At 42.6% G+C, this 21368-nt stretch overlaps 1 protein-coding gene across 5 annotated transcripts in view; it reads left to right on the forward strand.

Moving 5' to 3' along the window:
- The window catches only part of Cep63 (centrosomal protein 63), a 58350-nt gene extending 41292 nt beyond the window's left edge, over positions 1 to 17058 (forward strand). For 2 of the 5 annotated variants that reach the window (XM_013354020.2, XM_026789588.1), the window contains 6 exons: positions 1380 to 1494; positions 3479 to 3676; positions 5494 to 5580; positions 9948 to 10153; positions 10863 to 11142; positions 12830 to 12988. In XM_013354020.2, the coding sequence (XP_013209474.1) occupies positions 1380 to 1494; positions 3479 to 3676; positions 5494 to 5580; positions 9948 to 10153; positions 10863 to 11142; positions 12830 to 12988 (1045 nt within the window). Of the gene's footprint in view, positions 1 to 1379; positions 1495 to 3478; positions 3677 to 5493; positions 5581 to 9947; positions 10154 to 10862; positions 11143 to 12829 lie in introns of all 5 variants that reach the window. The other 3 variants (XM_026789589.1, XM_026789590.1, XM_026789587.1) reach the window with 2 other exon arrangements.
- The last annotated feature ends 4310 nt before the right edge of the window (positions 17059 to 21368 follow it).

The raw sequence follows: 21368 nt of genomic DNA on the forward strand, positions 1-21368 counted from the left end.
TATCATGGCATAGTGTAGCATAGCATGGCATAGTGTAGTGTATCATGGCATAGTGTAGTGTATCATGACATAGTGTAGTGTATCATGGCATAGTCTAGTGTATCATGGCATAGTGTAGTGTATCATGGCATAGTCTAGTGTATCATTGCATAGTGTAGCACAGCATGGCATAGTGTAGCAGGTGATGCTTATTTTTGCCAGAGTTACAAACTTTTAGTTTGTTATATTTGTAAACATTTTTTTACTAGGCAGAGCTTGATAAATTATTTTAAACTCATTTATCATAATTGCTTGTGTGCTAATTTTTTGTGTGTGCAAAAGATAGGTGAAATATTTATATAAATATTAGCCATGCTGGGTGGTGGTGGTGTATGCCTTTAATCCCAACACTCGGGAGGCAGAGGCAGGTGGATCTCTGTGAGTTTGAGGCCAGCCTGATCTACAGAGAGAGTTCTAGGATAGCCTGGTCTACAAGAGCTAGTTCCAGGACAGACTCCAAAGCTACAAAGAAACCCTGTCTTGAAAAACAAAAAAACAAAACAAAACAAAAAATTACCATTAGGCAAACAGAGAACAAGAAGAAATGCCACTTTGCACTTTCTAGGTTGTCTTTATACACTACATCCTTTTGTTTTCACTTTGTTGTTTCTGGAAGGCACTAGTATTGGGCGTGCTTTGTTTGCTCACACCATCGACTTTACCCCCTTTTGGAGTATGTGAGACATTGATGATCACTATTGAGGTGGATGTGTTTACTTTAGATGGAGTCAAATAATGCTTACTATTATAACTAATTATTATTGTTATTATTATTATTTGATTTTTCAAGACAGGGTTCTCTGTGTAGCTCTGGCTGTCCTGAAACTCTGTAGACCAGGCTGGCCTAGAACTCAGGGATCTACTTGTCTCTGCCTCTGGAGTGCTGGGATTAAAGGCGTGTGCCACCACCGCCCTGTGAGTTAGTATTCTTTAAAGGTTGTTCTTGAGGTTTTTGTAGAGTCTGGCATATGTGTCACTAAGGTGATGAAGTTTGCACTTGTGACAGTTCTTGGTGGCTTTCCCTCTCTCATACAGTTAGAGAAAAATCATATGGCTATAGGAAAACTATTAGTAAAGTTGGTATCTTTATAATTCTGTAACTAGTTCAGTTTAAATCAAGAGGAAGAGTGGAGGTAAACATTGAAGTCAAAGCTACCTCAAAGGTTTGGGATGGACTTGCTGCATCTGGTTATGGGCAATTGGAAGGGACTTTTTAACATGGGGTATGAAGTTTAAGGTATTAGGAGGATGTATCTTGGGCATCAAGAGAGTACATTTAAATAATCCATTTTATGGATTTCAAGAATTTTATTTATATGTGGTTGTATTTCTGTATACAGTTTGGAATCTGTGAGTGCAACATGTAAACAGCTGAGCCAAGAATTAATGGAAAAATATGAAGAACTGAAAAAAATGGAAGGGCATAACAATGAGTACAGGACCGAGATTAAAAAGGTGAAGCCCTGTGTGCCTGGGTCACAAAGGTGGATGTATTTATGGGCCAAGGGGTGAGTGGGGAGACTGTTAGTGAGGGAGCTGTTTAGGAAGACTGATGTTCAGGAGTGCGCTTGGTGGAAGTCTGGATGGAAAGAAAAGGTTCACTGGGGAAGGAAGGGATAAGAGGATGATGGGGAGATGATCATATACATTGTGTATATGAATGAAATTGTGAAAGAATCAGCAAATTAAAAATATAATTGAAATGTGTTCATTTCAAACTCTAAAACTTTCTTTTAAACATCATAATGGTTTCCAAACAATTGTATTATTTCTTATAAAAACGTATTATGTGACCTGTCATTTAATATTTTCTCATTGGCTAAATATGTATTTCCTCTTTGCTGTGATGCAGTTAGTGTCCTCCTTGACTGTTGAGTTATTCAGAGCCTTTCTATTAGAGGTTCTTGGCCCAGGTATCCTGGTACACTATAGTCCTAGCACTTGAGAAGTGAAGACACAGGAAATCAAGGCCAGCTAGGCTATACAAGGCTGTCTCAAAATACCAACAATAAATTAGTAAAGGGCTCTGGCTCTTCTCTTTGTTGGCATTTATTTACTTGTTTATATAGAGGCTTGGTCTTGTTATGTTGCTGAGGTTGGCCTCAAACTCACGATCCTCTGGCCTTTGAATTCCGACTTGTGTGACACCAAGCGTGGTTTAATTACATTTTCATTACTTCTTGAGTTATTCCTAGTTTGAGTGTATCAGTGTGTGCATGCATGTACACACATGTGTTCATATGTGTGCATAGAGCCCAGAAGTAGATGTTGGGTGTCTGTCTATTGCTGTCTCTTCCTGGACATTCACCCCCACCCCTTTGAGACGGGATTTCTCAGGGGCTCTTGTTGAACTCAGTACTCATTGGTTGACTAGCCTAGCTGGTCTTTGATTCCAGGATGACCTGTGTCCTCTCTCCCTATGCTAGGGTTACAGACACATACAAACTGCCAAGGCATGTTTTACTGGGTGCCAGGAATGTAGACAAGGCCCTCATGCTTCTCCTGTAGGGGCATCGTAGCTTGAGCCATCTCCCTAAAAGCTCTTGCTCCTTTCTTCCTATTATCTTTTATGCCTGTTCTGTGAACCAGAAAACCAGATAAACAAACAAAAAACAAAATTTTAACTTGTAGCTGTGAGAAGAATGAAAGTCTTAGGGCCCCCTACATAAATTGGGCATAGACCTTGACATTGACCCTCAATGTTTGAGTAACTCATGCTCTTCTTATACTTAATACATGATTTTAAGTTTAACTACCAGACTTTCAAAATAATTATACAAGTTGGTAAATTGCTCATTTCTGTCTGTTTAATCTAGGAATAATTTTATGTCTTGAGTTAAGATAAGCATTGCATTATTAATGTTTCATATATTTTCTTAGTTAAATTATATGCATTTTAAACATTGATTTGTCAGTTTCATAATACATACTATGTACTGCTATCATATTCACCACCATTACCTTCTTCTGTCCCCCTTCTACTGCTGACCTCACCTTTCCCATCTAGCCTCTCTGCTGCTTTCACCTTTTTTTTTGGTTTTTAGGATTACTGAGTTTAGTTAGGGTTGCTTACATAACATTGTTATTTACTGGAGCAGTTTGCCAGTGACTATACCACCAAAGAAGGTGACACCCTTCCCTGGTAACCATTAACCAAGTGTCTTTCTCTCTAAGTATTCTTTTCTTCTAGGGCCCTCTGCATGCTAGGCAAGTGCTATACCATTGAGCTGCATCCCCAAACCTCGTTTTTGAGATGGGATCTTCCAGTGAAGTTCAATCTGGCCTCGAAATCACTGACTAGAGCAGGCTGGTCTCAGTCTTAGGGTCTTCCTGCCTCTGACTGCGCTTCCTGAGTGCTAGATTTAACCCTGTATATTACCATATTCCCAAATTCTAAATACTGTCTCTGTACTTTTGATGTTTTTGTGCTTCTCTGTAGTTGAAAGAACAGATTCTGCAGGCTGATCAGACCTATAGCTCTGCGCTGGAAGGAATGAAGATGGAAATCTCCCAGCTGACTCGCGAGTTACACCAGCGAGATATCACTATTGCTTCTGCCAAGTGTTCTTCCTCAGACATGGAAAAGCAGCTGAAGGCAGAGATGCAGAAAGCAGAAGAAAAGGCAGTAGAACATAAGGTAAAGTCCACCCAGAGCTTTCTAATTGATATTTGCTTGTTTGTTTTCAAAGAATGAATTTGTTCAAGGTATATCTTCCATATTTACCTCAGTGAGCTTTTAGTAGACACCTATTTTGGATGGTTAGCAAACAGTGTAATGAGGGTTGGTGGGGAGGTTCGATGGATACAGACAAGGATATAGACATTCCAGTACTGTGTGGGCAAGGTGCTGGGCATAGCCAGGGAGTTCCTAGTCTAGAGAAGCTCTCTGCTGCTACAAGTGGAGAATGAGTAAGGGTGGAAGAAAGCCTGCGTGTGGAGTGGGTGTGAAACAGCACGTGGCCTGCGAAGGCTGTAGAGGGAAGTGTTGGCTTCTAAGGATTCTTGGCTGGTTTGATTGGCTAGGCTTTGTGTTTGATTAGACTGGGATAGCAGAGTAGACAGTGAAAGAAGCTGTTGTTGAGGAAGCTAAGTAACACTCTGTAATGAGACAGAAAATAGCTGAAGGGTTGGGGAGGATGATACAAGTAAGTCTTAGGGAAGCTAGTGGAGGGGGATGTTAGTGTGGCTCATTTGGTTTCAGATAAAGCCTGGACTTTTATATGGGAAAAACTGGTTAGTTGGCTCCATGGAAAGACTGGAATCCAAGGTTTAGCCCTTTAGTTTTGGAAGTCCTTGCATGAAGTTGGCATTTGAAATTCCCCTTCCTCAGACATAGTGGCTTTAATGAAAAAGCAATAGAGTATGCACAAGAGTGACTTGAATCAGACTTAAGATATTTCTCAGTTTGGGTTTAAAAAGATAGTGGGAGCCGGGCGGTGGTGGCGCACGCCTTTAATCCCAGCACTCGGGAGGCAGAGGCAGGCGGATCTCTGTGAGTTCAAGGCCAGCTTGGTCTACAAAGGGAGTTCCAGGACAGGCTCCAAAGCCACAGAGAAACCCTGTCTCGAAAAACCAAAAAAAAAAAAAGATAGTGGGAAGCCGGGTGGTGGTGGTTAATCCCAGCACTGGGTGGCAGAGCAGGTGGATTTCTGTGAGTTCAAGGCCAGCCTGGTCTACCAGAGCTAGTTCCAGGACAGCCAAGGGCCAAGGCTGTTCAGGGAAACCCTGTCTTGAAAAATAAAAACAAACAAACAAAAAGAGATAGTGAGCTGGAGCTTTTACAGGCAGTTTCTGCTGAGGAAGAAGGTGTGAAAGAAGGCAGGAGTCTTTTCATAGGGATAGTCAAGTAGAAAATCTCAGCAGGGCGGGGACTGAGCAGTTTATGAAAGTGCAGCTCCATGTGGTATTGGAAAGTGGAAAGATCAGGGGTGGAGGCAGGTTGTGACTATGGGTTTACCTGTGACCTGAAACTTTTCCAGCTCCCATCCATCACTGGGAGTGACATTTAATTGCATGCATGCTAGTTTAAGTGCTAACACCTTTGACACATTATTTTAAAAAGGATGTGTGGGGCCTGGGAGATGGCTCAGTGGGTAAGAGCACTTGCTTTGTAAGAATGAGGACCTGAGTTCAGACTCCCAGAACCTACATAAAAAATCAGGCATGGCTGCATGTTGTGTTCTGTTACCCCAGCATTGTGGGGGTGGGGTGGGGTGAGCAGAGACAGGTGGATTCTGAGAACTCGCTGGCTCTGTTTCCGCATACATGCATGGCAGGCACACCTGTGCCCTTATATACATGCAACACATACAGTATATGTGCACACTTTTTAATAAGTTTATCTATATGAATGGAGGATGAGAATAACTAGACTAGTGAAAATTAGCCATGGAAAAGCTTTGTAAGATAATTTGATTTATGTGAGTTTTTTTCACCCTAATTTTCCTTCTTCAGGAGATTCTGAGTCAGCTAGAATCACTCAAGTTAGAAAATCGCCGTCTTTCTGAAACAGTGATGAAGCTGGAACTGGGCTTGCACGAGGTACCCACATAGACACTTAAGCTGTTGTACTTTTGAAGCCTTTAAAAGTAATTTGTAAATATTGATGTTAGTTGGAGTTAGAATTAAACTAGTGAAACAGTCCCTTGGTAGGTGTAGTCACAGATGAAATGCAAGTATCCTATTGCCAGAGGAGTTTTTGCTGCAGCAATAGAATAGTTTCCTGTTCTGTGTGAGTTATGATGCTTGTATAGTCTGTGTTCTCAGCAAGTAGAGTGTCTGCAAAGGGTTCAGCATGGTGCTGCAGTAAGCATGAAATGGATCCTGGTGCTGGTCTTAGTCCTGTGTTCTTGTACTCACAGTGTCTTTTTATTATAAAGTATGCCATCTTTGAAATAATTCAGTTTTTATTGCATTTCAATGAGGTATATTTTATTTTGTCAAATATTCTAGAATATTTAGTAAGTGCTAGATTGAACACTGGATGAATGATCAAATTCTTGATTCTAAAGACATTCCACTAATTTAATAGAGACCATGAGAAATACATAATAGCTACTGTGAAATCAGAGAGGACAAGATTGACTTATAGGCAGTGTGATGTTCTTTAAACATTTTATTAAAAAATTCTTATGATTTATAAAATGATACATCTATTCTGACCCATCTTTTTTTGGTATAGGTCAAATGTCTGAAGACTGAATTCTTTTTCTCTGAACTTCTAGGGAGTTCTGCCTCCAAAAAGATGTATAGTCACACAAGGCTCTCTCTTTGCTCCCAAGTAGTCCCAGTTTCACAATCATGGAGGCTGAGATGGAAGAAAATGCAAAAGGGTAGAAGAACACTTACTTCCAACTAGAAAAATAGGGGACTAGTTCTGTAATCTCTCAGATGGGAAGATTCTCTGAGCATCATGAAACCATAAAGGATTTTACAACATAAAAATGTAAAATTTCTGGATGGCAAAAGACTCCATTAAAAAGACTAATAATAGAAGCCAGCTATGGCAGCTCATGTTTATAAACCCAGCTACTCAGGAGGCTGAGGCAGGAGGACTAAGAGTTCAAGCCCAAACTGGGCAAGACACTGTCTCAGAATAAAAGTAACAGCAAAAGGACTGGGAGTGTATCTTAGATGGAGAGCAATTGCCTAGCATGAGGCTCTGGATTTGATATCCCTTGCACTGCAAAAGGAGTAAATAAATAAAAATAAAACAAATGACAGACAAGGAGAAGTAACCTATAAGCAGATGCAGGCTATAAATAAGAATGTCCTAAAGAGTAATAGGAAAGGGATGCAGAAGGAAAATGGCAAAGAACTGAGTAGATATTCCATAGAAATTTAAATTCAAGTGAGAGAGGGAAGCTGTTCAACTTCCCTAATAACCAACAATTTTAAAAATAAAATTTCTCTTGATAATGGACTTGATAATGTTTTTTTTTTGAGACAGAGTTTCTCTGTGGCTTTGGAGCCTGTCCTGGAACTAGCTCTGTAGACCAGGCTGGTCTCGAACTCACAGAGATCCACCTGCCTCTGCCTCCCAAGTGCTGGGATTAAAGGCGTGCGCCACCATCGCCCGGCTGGCAAATTTTATCTGTCTGCTGTAACCTGTGACCTGTGACTTGTTACACCCTGATAATGGAGAAGATAAGACATATTTTACTGATGCCAAAGAAAACTGAAAATAAATAAAAAAAATAAACAAATTAGCTTTAAAAAGCTAATGTATGGCTTCTGTTGGCAAATATTAAAAGGACAGGTTCTGCTTGCACATTGATATGACTTTCAGGAAAGTTTGGCTGTGGACATCAAGCTGTAAATACATACAGCCCCAAGTACACTGGGGTATTTACAACTGTGATATTAATAGTCATGTTCTTCAGTGTCCCCAGCAGTTTACATTCCCAAAGAACTCATCTTGTAGGAGTAAATGTCTAGAAGTGGGCACAGCAGTATTGTGAAATAAACTGGTTACTAAAATGGTTGGTCTGTGACTGTACTGTGAAATATGCTATCTTTAATACAGCAGATGGAAATATTCATTCAGTTTTGCCCCCACTCCACATCCCTTTGATATAATGAAAGTTGTTTTTTTAAAGCACAAACTTGTATGGATGGGGAAAAATAGGAGAGGAGACAGTAGCTAAACATTTACAAAATGTTTGCTTTTATTTTATTTGTGTGTGGTAGATGCTGTCTTCATGTGTGGGGGCACATGTGTGTATGTGTGTATGAATGGAATCTAGAGATTGGCACTTGGCATCTTCCTCTATCATCCTCCACATTACGCACTGAGGCAGGGTCTCTCACTTGAACCCTGAGCTTGCTGACTTGGCTGATCTAGTTAGCCACCTTGCTCCAGAGATCCTGTTTCCTCTTTCTCAGCTTTACAGGGAGTCTACCAGTCCACTCGGCCAGCATTTACGTGAGTGTTATAAATCTGAGCGCTGGTCCTCTTGCATGGCAAGTACTTTGCCAACTGAACCGTCTTCTCAGTCCTATAACTAAACATTTTATAAAGGAAGTGGAAGATGGATGGAGGGCAGGGCTTGGGAAGCCAGTTAGCTAACGAGCTGTCTGGCTTAGTGACTGGATGGATGGACGATAAATGGGTGGATTAGTGGGTGAGTGGGTAAGTAACTGAGTGGGCGTATGGACAACAAATGACCTTGTATGCACCGATAAAGCCAACACTGAGTGAATAGTAATTCATGAACTAATCTGATTTATACTACAGAATCTTTTAAGAATATATGATTTGGCAGTGTTAAAGATTTAGGGGCCCCTACGTGATAGAGTGATTCCCTGTTTACATTCAGAACTGAGAGCTTTCAGGAATGTCACAGTTGGACTCTGCCCAGAGTTCTATGCAGCTGAGCTTCTCCTGAATCTTAGTGGGAACACTGACCCTTCTTTACCCCACTAAGTACAGGCCTGCTACCCAGTTGTCGTGCTGCCTTCACCATTCATGTTCCTGGAGTAGTTGTTAATAAACCACTAAGTCTTGGAGATTCCAGGAAGATGCACGGAAAGACAAGTATTATATTTTTTTCATGTATGTGCAGTGGTTCTCAACCTTCCTAATGCGTTGACTCTTTAATACAATTCCTCATGTTGTGGTGACCTCCAACCATAATTTTTTTTTGTTGTTACTTTATAAAGGTAATTTTGTTACAGTTATGAATTGTAATATAAATATTTTTGGAGATAGAGGTTTGCCAAAGGGGATTGTAGCCCACTGGTTGAAAAATGCTAGTTTAATGATTTTTAGACATCAAAGTGGTAAAAAATCCTGTCAGTCTTAGCTTTCTGTGGTTTCAGAGTTACATACAGTGTGGATATTTTGTACAAATTATCAAAACATAATTATTAGGAAGTACTTTTTGCATTCTACCACCCGGGAAGGTGAGATTACTTTTCTAAATTAATCTAATTATGGTAATGAAAGCAGCAGCTCTGATGAATATTGATCACGTTAAAGATGGGTGGTAGTTGACAGCGTAGCCCCGTGTCCTGCAAACACAAGGATGGGTGGTGGTTGACAGTGTAATCCCGTGTCCTGCAAATATGCTTCTCTGAGATGTGTCAGACATAGGCAGCTACTGAAAGATCTTGTAATTCCTAGTTTATAGGTTTATGTACACGTTTATGACTTGACAGGTAAATTATGTTTATCAGAGCACTATTTACCAGCTAGCTTTCACAATTTTTTCTTTACAGACAATGAAATGCTAAACTGTAAAGATCACCATTATGTTTTAGAATGTTAATTGAAATCTATCATTAGAAAACAAAAGTAGACCTGTATTATCAAGAAATAAGATGTGTGGTCCTAGAACTAAAACCAGATCACAGTAGTAATTCCTGCCATGTACTTGAGTCCTGCTTTTATGTCGCCTAACTTTATGTAAAACTAGGTACCATAAAGTGCTTAAGAGGAGAAGGTATTTATTTAAAAGCTACCCCATTGGCTAGAATTTTTTAGAGCCTTGTGTTTAAATTACTTTCTTTGAATTAGTTCTTTTTATTTTCTTTCACAGGTATTCTGTGTGTGAGCGGGGGTAGGGTGGGAAGGGAGCCCCTCATTCTTCTTTAGGAGCAATGGCTGTTATATTCTTGATTTCCCCTGTCTCTTATTCTTAAGCTTTCCTCTGTCATCGTTCTGTCCCTTGTGTGTCCATGTATAGGAGGAAGCCATCCTGCCCCCAATTTTCTCCTCCCTTTCCTCTAGGAAGACTGATGCTTTCTCTGTGTTCATCTTAACATGGCTAAAGACAAATTTTCACTTTCTTTAAGTAAAGCCATGGATTAGTAAAACTAAAAAAGAAACTATTTCAGCCAGCACTGTTGTAGATTGATGGTATGTACCCTTAAACATGCGGGTGATTCTAGTATTCTTTTTCCATTAGGCAAAAGAGATTTCACTAGCAGACCTTCAGGAGAATTATATTGAGGCATTAAATAAATTAGTGTCTGAAAATCAACAACTCCAGAAAGATCTGATGAACACCAAGTCTCAGCTGCAGCATGCTACTCTCGTGTGTAAAAAAAAAGATGGCAGGATTTTTAAACCAGCACATAGCAGAGCAGCCGAGTTCAAGAACACAGAGTCCAAGTAAAGTTTCTTAAAAGTCTCTTTGAAATGTGTGTGCTGCAATGTGATTTCCTCTGCTTTGAGAAGTAGTCATCACAGGCTCTGGGTTTAATTCTGACTACAGTGTGCACACGCGGCTCATGTGGTTCGGCCCTTACTTCGTTACAGCTTTTGTTCTGTGCACCCTGGATGTAGTGTAAACACCATCTTGTTCCTCAGAGCCTTTCCATGCTGTCTTCCACCATCTCTATCCCACCTGTTCCATAAGAAGTAAAACGAGGCTTTTTATAAAAAGCAGCCATTGTATTTTTGATTAATTAATTAATTTTAGGTTATTACCATAAGAAAGATTCATTCAATGAGAAGCTAAGTGGCTTCAATTCATCATATATAGCGTGTGTGTTTTCCAATCAGAAGTCTTTGGTGGCACCCCACCCCCACTCTCACCCACCGTGGCATTATGTGTCTTCTCTGGGCGTAGGGCTGCCCTGCCTGCTCACTCTGAATCACAGTGGCAGCTTGTTTGGCCTCTGTGCGGTGGAAACATGAGAGTAGAGCTTGAATGAATGGGGAACGCTTGTCCCCAAGTGGGCTGCTTTTTTGTAAGTGACAGTGCCTCACTGCCTAGTCTCTTATTTAACATTCAAATGAGCATATTTCTTTCAGCAGTTATCAGAAAGAAAAGTTGCTACAATTTTTCATTTATTTTGTTTTCTAATCTGCTATCCAGGCCAACCCATGGCCAGCACAGACATGATGGAATAAAGACTGAGCAGTATAAAACAGGTCACCACTCGCCTCGAGAACAAATGTTGGGTAGCAAAGACCCCATGGCCAGGGGCCCCAGTCCCCGGAGTTCTCACATCAGCCCTGACAGCTCCACCGTGTCTCTGCCTTCCAACTTTCTGTGCCATGCTCACTCTTTGCCTTCAATGCTAGATATAAATGATGCCAACTTTTCTGACGTCCTGTCTGATTGTATGAATGACCAAGAAGAGTTTGTGTCTTCGGTATGGAAACATTCTGATCTTAACATTTATTTTATTTTTCATTTTAAGCTGGAGAGGGTGTTTTGTTTTTGTTTTTGTTTTATTTCTTACCGGGTCCTAGTCAGTGCCCTTTATTATTTTCACACATTGCCACCATGCAGTTTTACTTGTGAAAGCACATTCAGCCAACATGACTTGAAACTCACATTCTGAAATATGAGTGTAAGTATCCACTGCTGTTAGCCTGCACCTTCCTGCCTGCCTTTTACAGAGAGGGCTGACTGTGCTGCAACGATTGCATCAAGAATGGAGTCCCAAAGCATGGATAGAGGGAAAGGTGGCAGAGGACGGTGCATCTGAGGTGTGCAGAGTGTGATTTAGGTGCCTGTAGTGGCCGGTGGTAGAGGCCATCTTTGACCCTGTGCTGGTCTCTCATCCCCACCACTGGGCTCTGTTGTTCTTTGTCCTCAGTAGGGAAGTACTTGTGTTGGATCAGTCATTGTCTGTTGTCAGCTGTGGTCGTATCCTTGTAAAAGTTCAGTAACCTTGATTTTTGTAAAATGTGTCAGCAGTTTCATGGAAAGGTTCCCCTTTAGTTGTCAAATACATGTCTGTTTTACTTACACGTAGTTAAAAACAAAACAAACAAAAAACTCATCACCCAGAAAAGTGACTTTCTTCCTAAGTTTGGCAGCACATCTTCTCTGACCTGCAATGATGTGAATTTTATTGATGTTGCTTTTTCTGATTAGTGTGAGCATCCATGTATTTTCCTTCAGAAGCACTCGATATTTGGTGCTAGCACTCTGTGGGGCCAGCATGGTTATCCTGATTATTCAGCAGTTGCCTGATTGGCTGCCCATTAGACTTTACTGTGGTCCTGCTGTGCCCATGTGTGGACATACACAAAACAGGAGAGCTGGTTTACAAGTTCCTAATGGAGGTAGCACAGGGCAGCCTCGTCCTGCATTTCCATCTCAGTGTTTATGTGGTGATGCTACACCGTGCAGTGTAAGAGTTTTAATTCCAGCCCCAGCTAGTGTGCTGTCGTTTCTCACTCTAGAAACCTACTTCTGCTTTGTCAGATGGAGACAAGGGACTCTTCTGTGGTGTATGTATGTCTGTACTTTGTGTTTATTTACTCTGGAGGCATCTGTCTGTGCTAACTCAGCATTCAGGGTAATGTTCAAATAGAACTGTAAGTGAGGGGTAGATTTCCTGTATTACCTTCAAAAACCCGAGATCTGAAACATCTCCAGATCCTTGAATTGCAGATCAAAGACCATGGAGTAGAATTTTGAGAAAGGGAGAAAAGTATTGATTCTTAACCAGCATCCAATTTGCTTTCTGTAGATTTTCAGTGCTGTAAAGTGAGAGTGGTGTTCAGCGTCTGAAGTAGCAGGCATTGGCTGTGTTCTTGTCTCAGTGGCAGGCAGACACTCAAGTCTGAGCTGAGATCCTCTCCAACTAGTGACTAGCTTTTCTATACCAATTTTACACTTCACGCGGACACTGCTTGGGTCAGAAAGAAAGAGACCTGTGGTGCAATGTTTTCAGAACTTTATCTTCCTTTTTCTTGACAGTAAGATAAAAGTATCTCTTCAGAGGAAAATTTCCCCTTTGCATTGCTAGGCAGAAAATATCACAAATAGTGTCAGAGCATCCATCTCTGTTTCCTAACACATGTCACGGTTTGTCCCTCTCCCAGTGCTCGCTGCCCGTCTCTCCTCTGGGATCGATAGCTACCAGGTTCCTGGAGGAGGAGGAGCTACGGTCGCACCATATTCTAGAGCGCCTGGATGCACACATTGAAGAGCTGAGAAGAGAGAGTGAAAGGACGGTGAGGCAGTTCACGGCCCTTGTGTAGCCCTGGACAGCCGCAGACAGATGGCTTGGTTATAAAGTTATAATACAGAGGATGCCGGCGAGAGCAGCGGTGAAAAATCTGCGCTAATTATTTTCACTGACTTGTTTGAAGGACTTCTCCCAACAGTAACTTGTGAGAATAAACCAATTTGCAGACTTTTCTCACATGAATATTTATTACCACAAAGCAATACTTTTTCTTTCTGACTGAAATGTGAATAGCTGTGTACTAATTACAATAAAGATTTTCTAATGCAGTTTGAAAACAAAGAAACTACAGCGCTTCCCTTAAGGAAGTATGTAGTGGAAGCCTGGCTCTAGAGTTGCTCAGCTGGCTTCGTACCCTTTCTCACCATGTTACATGCAAGGTCTGGCTAGAAGTGTGTGAAGGGCATGGGGAAATCCTTTGCCCCACCCCGAGGTCCAAGAGTGTGGGGCTCCTGGGACAGCCAGTGTGAATGCTCAGCATTTGCATGCTGTCGAGAGAGCCAGATGGGAGACAGGGTTTGAAGCCACATTGTTGACAACCAAGGAGGTGTGGAGAGGAGAAGAGCGAGGTTCTGGGCAGCGGAGGATCACAGGAGCCGGACCAGTAGAGGAAGTGGAGTGTGCTGTTGAGACAAGGAGAAGGCGCATGCTGTCCTTGCCAGCTCAGGGACCCAGAACCTTCCATTCCCCCTGCTAGTGGGTCCTACCCATCAGCGCACAAACATCCTAGTGTTTCTTCTTTCTTTAAAGAGAAACAGGAAAACTGGTCATCTCCATACGATTTGCTCCTTTTCAGCAAACATCTCCATAAACAGCTGTTGGCAGTGATGGTTCTGCTTGGTCTCCTCTCTCCTGAGCCCTCTTCGCTCTAACGTTGCTCTCCTGCCACGGGGGACACTATCAACCTAAGCTCTGCACATCATTCTCATCTTCCATTGCCCCTGTAGGCTCCCTCTGTCTGCCCGGTCTCTCCACATCATTCGCCGTCACCGGAGGGCTCTAGATGGCTTTCCTCACTTAGCACAGTCTTCTCTAGAACATTCCATTCTGTTCCCAAGCTCTTATGACCATGTAAAGCCAGTGTACACTACAGTCAAAGGAATGAGAGCTGCCTCCGGGTGGAGAGATGTCTTGGTGGTCCTGGACAGGTTCAACGCTCCACATTTCCAGCAGAGGACTCTGGGCTTGCCCTCTGGCTAAGATTCACCTCAGGACAGGGCTCGTGTTTGCTGGCTCCTCCGTGCTCGGCCCAGTTTATCGGGAGGCCTTGCTGCTTCTGCTTCTCTCAGCTCCCCGACTGCTCTTGTCTACAGTACAAGCCTGCTCCAGACTACACAGACTCTCACCTGAAGTCTGGGCATGGCCTCCCACCTGGTACCACTCTAGTACCCAACACCAGTAATTCACCTTCACAGAGTGTCCAGAGCTGCGCTTTCAACCATGAATGAAATGTCACTGCTTCCCACTTTGTAACCTAACGAGGCTTCTTACTGCACTCCAAAAAAAAAACCCAGATGTGTCATGCCTACAGAGCCTCCATGACCTGGGCCTGCACACGGTCCTCACTGTGCCTTCCTCAGTGAGCTGCTCGTACTAGGTTTCCTAGAGGTTTTTTCTGTGGCTCTTCATCCTCCAAGAAGACTTCGTTACTTGAATTATACCTCTTGGGGGCAGGGCCTTTGCCTGCCTCATTCCTCGTGGGGTCCTCACACACTGCGCAAGTCCATCTTCTCGGAGGCGCTCAAGTGCGTTGAACCAGTGATAAATGTCGGTTGTCAGTTAGATGCCCACATGCCGCTCTCCTCCTGCTGTGGATGCTTTCCTTCTGGTCTCTTCTGCCCACGGCCTGTCGCTACTGTTTTGCCCCACAGCACCCAGACTCTTGGTTGCCTTAACCTGTGTGATGGGACTGGCCAGGGGCAGGGAGCTGCTCTTGCTCTCCTGAGCATGCCCCTCCAACAGCACCGGCCTCACTCTGCTGCCTTCCCTGACCTCTGTTCCTGAGGGCTGAACAGCTCGCTGCTCTACAGGTGGTACCCAGTAATCATAGTGCATGTGTTCAAATGATGACTGTCGGCCTTCATTGTACTTCATTGTAGAATGAGAGTACTGTTCCTGGGGTTAAGAGGGTTACTGAAGATGTATTTCTAAAGGACTGTTCAGGCTCGGAAGATGCTGTTCTGTGTAGATTAGTCTGAAGGGGTTTTTGCATTTCCGAGTCTCCCAAGCTTCAGATGAAAGGTTTCTGTGTTGTGTCCTAACAGGGAGGAGAGGACAGCTCAGTCCCTGGGAGCACTCAAGAAATCACGAGGTGCTGTGAATTTCCTTAGAATTAAACTGTGCTTTTGCAAGAGCTGAAGTAGTTTGTTGTGTAAATTTGTAGAACATTGGATTGTAATTACTCCCTGGACTTTGGTTTTTCAGATTTGCTACTACCCAAATTTGTTCAAAGTAAGTAAATTTGTTTCTTAGCAGCTTTTTAAAAATTCACTGCTCAGGGCAAATGAGATGATGAGGGATGGGAAGTTTACTTTGTTGTTGTTGAGTCAGGGTCTCTTGTTGCCCAGCCTATCCTGGAGCATCCTAGCATCCTTCTGCCTGCACCTATCGTAGGTGCTGGATCACAGCACCAGCGTGTCTGGGGACGAAGTCTTCCTTTGCTGTTTACAGACACTGCTGTGTCACATAACTTGGGTCATTCCTCTTGCCCTGGATTCCTGATGAATTTGTGTCTAGTTTCTAGGAAGCAGTGGCAGTAATTTCCCCCACTTTATAAGGAAATTAAAATGGTCTGTGGAGGGTCCTGGAGCTCTCCCTCCAGCAGAGCCAAGAGGAAGTATGGACTCCAGGCAATGAATGACCTTCCTCCTAATTCCAGCACAGCCCATTTTAGTTAGGTGAACCTGGGCCACTGAACTAACCTCTCTATGCTTCAGTTTTATCATCTGTAAGATAGAACAGTAGAAAGAGTGCCTATCTCGGGGTTTTTGTGAAAATGAACTCAGTATGTTTGTAAAGCACGTAGCAGCTCACTTGGCACAGCATACTCTGGAAGTATCTTAAGTGGGAAATGACCTGCGCCTTCTGCTGTGTGATGTCTCCCTGACTTCAGGTCCTACATCCCCTCTCCCAGGGACAAGGAAGATGTAGGAGCTGTGCATGGTGTTTTCTGTTTGCAGAACACCCTTGAGTCCAGAACTTAAAAGTTACAGGTGAGGATAATGGTGCAAAACAATCTGTATGTTACCGAGGACATGGATGACAAACAGTTGTCATGAAGAGCATTGACACACAGGACGGAGACAGGAGAAGGGAATTGTCAGCAAAGGCAGAGGAGGAAACACTTTTACTCTAAAGGCTTCTGGTGCCTCTGAGGTTGAAGCAGACATCTGCCTTAGGAGAAGCTGAGCTTGGCCAGGTCTGGTGAACACCTGTTTAGGCAACAGGTGTTGGGGGAGACTGTAATAGTCTCCTAACTGATAAAGAATCTGCTTTGCTTCCTTACAGTTGCAGGTCGAAGGCTTAGGGTGAAGTGTGATCAGAACTGGTTCTGAGAGGATCCCAGGCATGAGGGCTTGAAGCTGGACCGGAGAAAATCTGTGGGTGGGTGTTCAGACTTTAGAGCAGCCCACTGTAAACGCTATTCCAAGAGAAATTTAGATAGTTCCAGCACACTGCTCACACTTTCCTCCGTGGGAACCTAGAATCTGGGTATTTTATGCTGCCCCCTTTGGCAGTTAATCAAAAGTGGGTTTACAGTCCTAGAAAAAGTAAGCATCTAGCTCAGGTGATGGTTGGACCGTGGAAGGCCCAGAAACTCCTAGGTACCAGATGAAAAAAAGAGGTGTGTGCACATGTGTTTGTATGGCAGTGAATTTTCATTAAGATTCTTACAGATATTTGTGAGCTGAAAAGAGATTTCAGAGCCACAGCTTTCAGGACTTAAGTGCCCTGGAGATAATCTCTTGTTTCCTGGTGAGAGACGTAAAGTTGGAGTCAAATCCTTCTTACTGTGTTAAGTTTTAAAGTATAGTAGAAAATGAAAACTATTCAATAATAAAAAAATGCCCACATAATTTTTTCTTTTTAATTGTTTTTATTGAGCTATATTTTTTTTCCTGCTTCTCTTCTCCCCTCCCCCCTTCTAGCCTCTCCCATGATCAGCATGCTCCCAATTTACTCAGGAGATCTCTTTCCTATTTAGATCCATATATGTCTTTCTTAGGATCCTCTTTGTTGTCTAGGTTCTCTGAGATTGTGAATTGTAGGCTGGTTTTTCTTTGCTTTATGTCTAAAAGCCACTTATGAGTGAATACAGATTATATTTGTCTTTCTGTGTCTGGGTTTCCTCTCTCAATATGATGTTTTCTGGATCCATCCGTTTATCTGCAAATAAATGACATTTCAAGATGTCATTATTTTTTTTTTTTGCTTTGTAGTACTCCATTATGTAAATGTACCACATTGTCTTTATTCATTCTTTAATTGAGGGGCATTTAGGTTGTTTCCAGGTTCTGGCTATTACAAATAATGCTACTATGAACATAGTTGAGCATACATCCTTGTGGTATGGTTGGGCATCCTTTGGGTATATACCCAAAAGTGACACCCAAATTATTAAAGATGAGCACAGGAACTAGGCATAGTGGTGTGTGCACATAATCTCTGTACTCAGCCAAAAGGGTCATGACTGGGAGGCTCAGCACAACCATACACATACAAAACTTAAATCAGTGAAGGATCTTTTTCTAAAGATATGCAGATATGTGATAAAACACATAAGAGATACTCAATATCACTGGTTACCAGGAAACGAGATCAAAACCCACACTGAGATACCACTGTACAGCCACTGTAAAAGAAGGGCCCTGATGAGTGCTGGTGATGCTGTGGGGAAAGTGGATTCTCTTGTTGCTGATGGGAGTGAAGGATGGTATAGACACTGGGAGCAGATGATGGTTCTTTAGGGAGTTAGTGACGAGTCGCCTGTCCCTCGGCAGCAGCAGTCCCAGACATGCTCAAGGGAATGGAGCACGTCAAGCAAGAAGCTGGCCATACGTGGCCACAGTGGCGATTTTCACAAGAGCCCCCACAGTGGAAGCAAGCCAGACATCTACAGCTGAAGTGTGTGTGTGCAGTGTGCAGCTAGCCAGGCGCTGGACTGGTACTGGGGATGAGGAAAGGAGGTGTGGTAAACTTCTTCATTGAACTTTCTGGGATCGCCAGCCCACAAATAATGACACGGAACTTATTATTAATTATGAAACCTTGGTCTTTAGCTTAGGCTGTTTCCAACAAGCTCTTAAAACTCAAATTAACTTGCTAGACCTGGATGGAGGTGGGGGTTCCTTGGACTTCCCACAGGACAGGGAACCCTGATTGCTTTTCGGGCTGAGGAGGGGGGGGACTTAATTGGGGGAGGGGGAGGGAAATGGGAGGCAGTGGCGGGGAAGAGACAGAAATCTTTAATAAATAAATAAATTAAAAAAAAACTCAAATTAACTTGCTTCTAGTAATCTATGTCCTACCACATGGCTTCTACCTCTCTTCCATTCTGTATGTCTGACTTGCTCTGCCTCTATCTGGCATCTCTGCCTGTCTTGCTCCCAGAGTCCTCTCTCTCCCCAGAAGTCCTGCCTGTTCTTTCTTGCCTAGCTATTGGTCATTCAGTTCTTTATTAAACCAGTCAGAAGGCACCTTAGGCAGAGGCACATTTTTACAGTGTAAATAAATACTCCTCAACAAGGAAGTACCTGGAAAACACAGTGCTGAGGGAGGGAGCCAGCTACGGAATATCACAAAAAGTATGGTTCTTTTATATGAAGTGCCCAGATCAGACACACCCGTACAGGTAGGAAGTAGGCTACTGGTTGCTGAGTGCTTGGTGGATGTTGTGGGGAGGAGAACTAACTGAAGAGTTGTTAAAGAGTTAAAATAAAACCAAAGGATTATGAGATTAGTGACAATAAAATAGTCCCTTAATTTTGGTTTTTATTCTGTTCCATATCAGGTGACTCTTCTGACATGAAACTGAGATTCTGGATTTTACTTTAACAAACATGCTTGGGTTTAGAGAAGGAAAGAGCCACACTCCAACTACCAGCTTTAATTTTTAGTTGGTCTGACTACAACAAAACTTTTGCACTATATGTTTGTAGAGAAGAGCAGAAACAAACATTTGGAAAGACTTATGAAATTTTATCCTGTTGGAAATGTGATATTCCAATAGGCCGGAACATTTTTTTCTGGAGGATTTGTCCTTTTCCTTCAGATGTCTCGTTTGTCCAGTGGTCTTCAGACTCCTTAGCTGGAGGATTTGTCCTTTTCCTTCAGATGTCTCATTTGTCCAGTGGTCTTCAGACCCCTTAGCTGGAGGATTTGTCCTTTTCCTTCAGATGTCTCGTTTGTCCAGTGGTCTTCAGACCCCTTAGCTGGATTCCTATTCTCCTGAAAAGACAAAAGAAAACCCTGCCCCTAACCCTAAATTTGGAGAGATTCCCTTTTGGCAAGTTGTATCTGATCAAATGAGAAGCATTTATTAGTCTTATAAGTTAGTTTAGATTGAATGGTCACATTGGTTGATGAACTATCACCTCTTCTAATCAAGAGGTCTCTCGTGTTTAAATCGAACCTTTATTAATTTTGATGGTATTCATAGCTTTTCTTCTTCTGTGGAAACAAAAGCAAAACACCTTTCCCAATGTAACACATATCCTGGCTTCCATTCTGAAGTCTTCACTTTAAAGTATACAGGCTGATTTAATTCCGTATTTTTTTTCCTGTTATCCAGTGTCTTCCGGCAGCTATGTTCCTTTCTCATTAACGTTTAGAAAATTCAGGGTAGAAAAAGACAATGCAGTGTAAAGTGCTTGCCTAGCACATGCCTCTAGCACACACACACACACACATGCATGCACACACACATATATCTGTGCACACACCCACACACATGAACACATACATGTGTACACACAAAGAATGTGCCATACTAGGACAAGAAACATTGCAAGACAGCTAAGGTGCAGATCAACCCCTCTTACTGGCCAGGATCCCCTCCCCCACCTTCCTTATTGCTTCCCAAATGGATTAAGGGCTGATAGCCTTGGTGTTGAGGAGTCCTCCTGCATTGTGGTGAAGCCTTGGAACTTCCTCTGAATCATGACTAAGTGCATGAAATAAAATGCATAGCATTAAAGGGAACTATTGCTGTTATGTTGACACTGAGCTATTAATTCAAGAAAAGCAAATTTGTGATACAGTCTTCTGTGTGCTTCTTATTAACTCATTAAATAACAAGGCCTAGTGGTAGGGCTCTTACCCACTGGGCCTTGAAGCAGCCATGTGTACAGAGAATGTTCTGGGATGTTTGTAGCAATTCTAATGAGCTGTGGGAACATCTGTGATTTCTGTTGGAATTAAAGCCACAGGTACAGCGGCACCACTGTGGGTTATGGCCTCTAGTTACAAAAGAAGAAACCACATTTCAGTTAGAGGGCCAAGTTCATGGGGCTCTAGACTGTGTTCTGGCTCTAGGCTCCTGGGGGTGCAGTTTGTGGTCTCCAGATTAAGATTTCAGAGACTTACCCATATCTCATTCAATCTGGTTCGCTGGATACATTTGACTTGTTTAGCGGGTAGGAGGTAGTATTTGTACTTAATGTAAACCCTTTTTAAAATGCACTTTATGTATATGAGTGTTTTTGCCTGAATGTTTGTGTGTGCACCATTTATGTAACTGGTGCCCTGAAACTGGAGTTACAGATGATTGTAAGCCACCAAGTGGGTGGTAGGTGCTAGGAATGTGGGTTGTAGGTGCTAGTAGTTGACCTGGGTCCTCTAGAAGATCAACCAGTACTCTTGACCTCTGAGCCATGTCCTAGGTTTTCCATTGCTGTGAAGAGACACCATGACCACTGCAACTCTTATAAAAGAAAACATTTAATTGAGGAGGTGGCTTACAGTTTCAGAAGTTTAGTTCATTATCATCATGGTGGGGAGTATGGCAGCATGCAGGCAGACTTGGTGTTGGTGAATTCTACATCTTGATCCAAAGGCAACAGGAAGTGAACTGTCTCACTGAATGTGGCTTGAGCATACATGAGACCTCAAAGTCCTCCAAGTGACACACTTCCTCCAACAAGACCACACTTATTCCAAAGGCCACATCTCCTAATTGTGTCACTCCCTTTAGGGTCCATTTTCTTTTAAACCACCACAGCCTTAACCCTTAAGAACAAGTTCTCAAATGGGCTGAGGTAACAAAGCAACTTAACAAAGCAATGGTACTTTTTTAAAGCCCAAAGCAGCACATTTGAGTTTCTGAGAGAACTATTGCCTTGCATCTGGTAGGTCAGAGCGTGCTGCCTGGGTCGCAGGGGATTCCAAGGCATCAC

Source organism: Microtus ochrogaster, unplaced genomic scaffold (genome assembly GCF_000317375.1).
Source record: "Microtus ochrogaster isolate Prairie Vole_2 unplaced genomic scaffold, MicOch1.0 UNK24, whole genome shotgun sequence".
Classification (NCBI taxonomy): Eukaryota; Metazoa; Chordata; class Mammalia; order Rodentia; family Cricetidae; genus Microtus; species Microtus ochrogaster.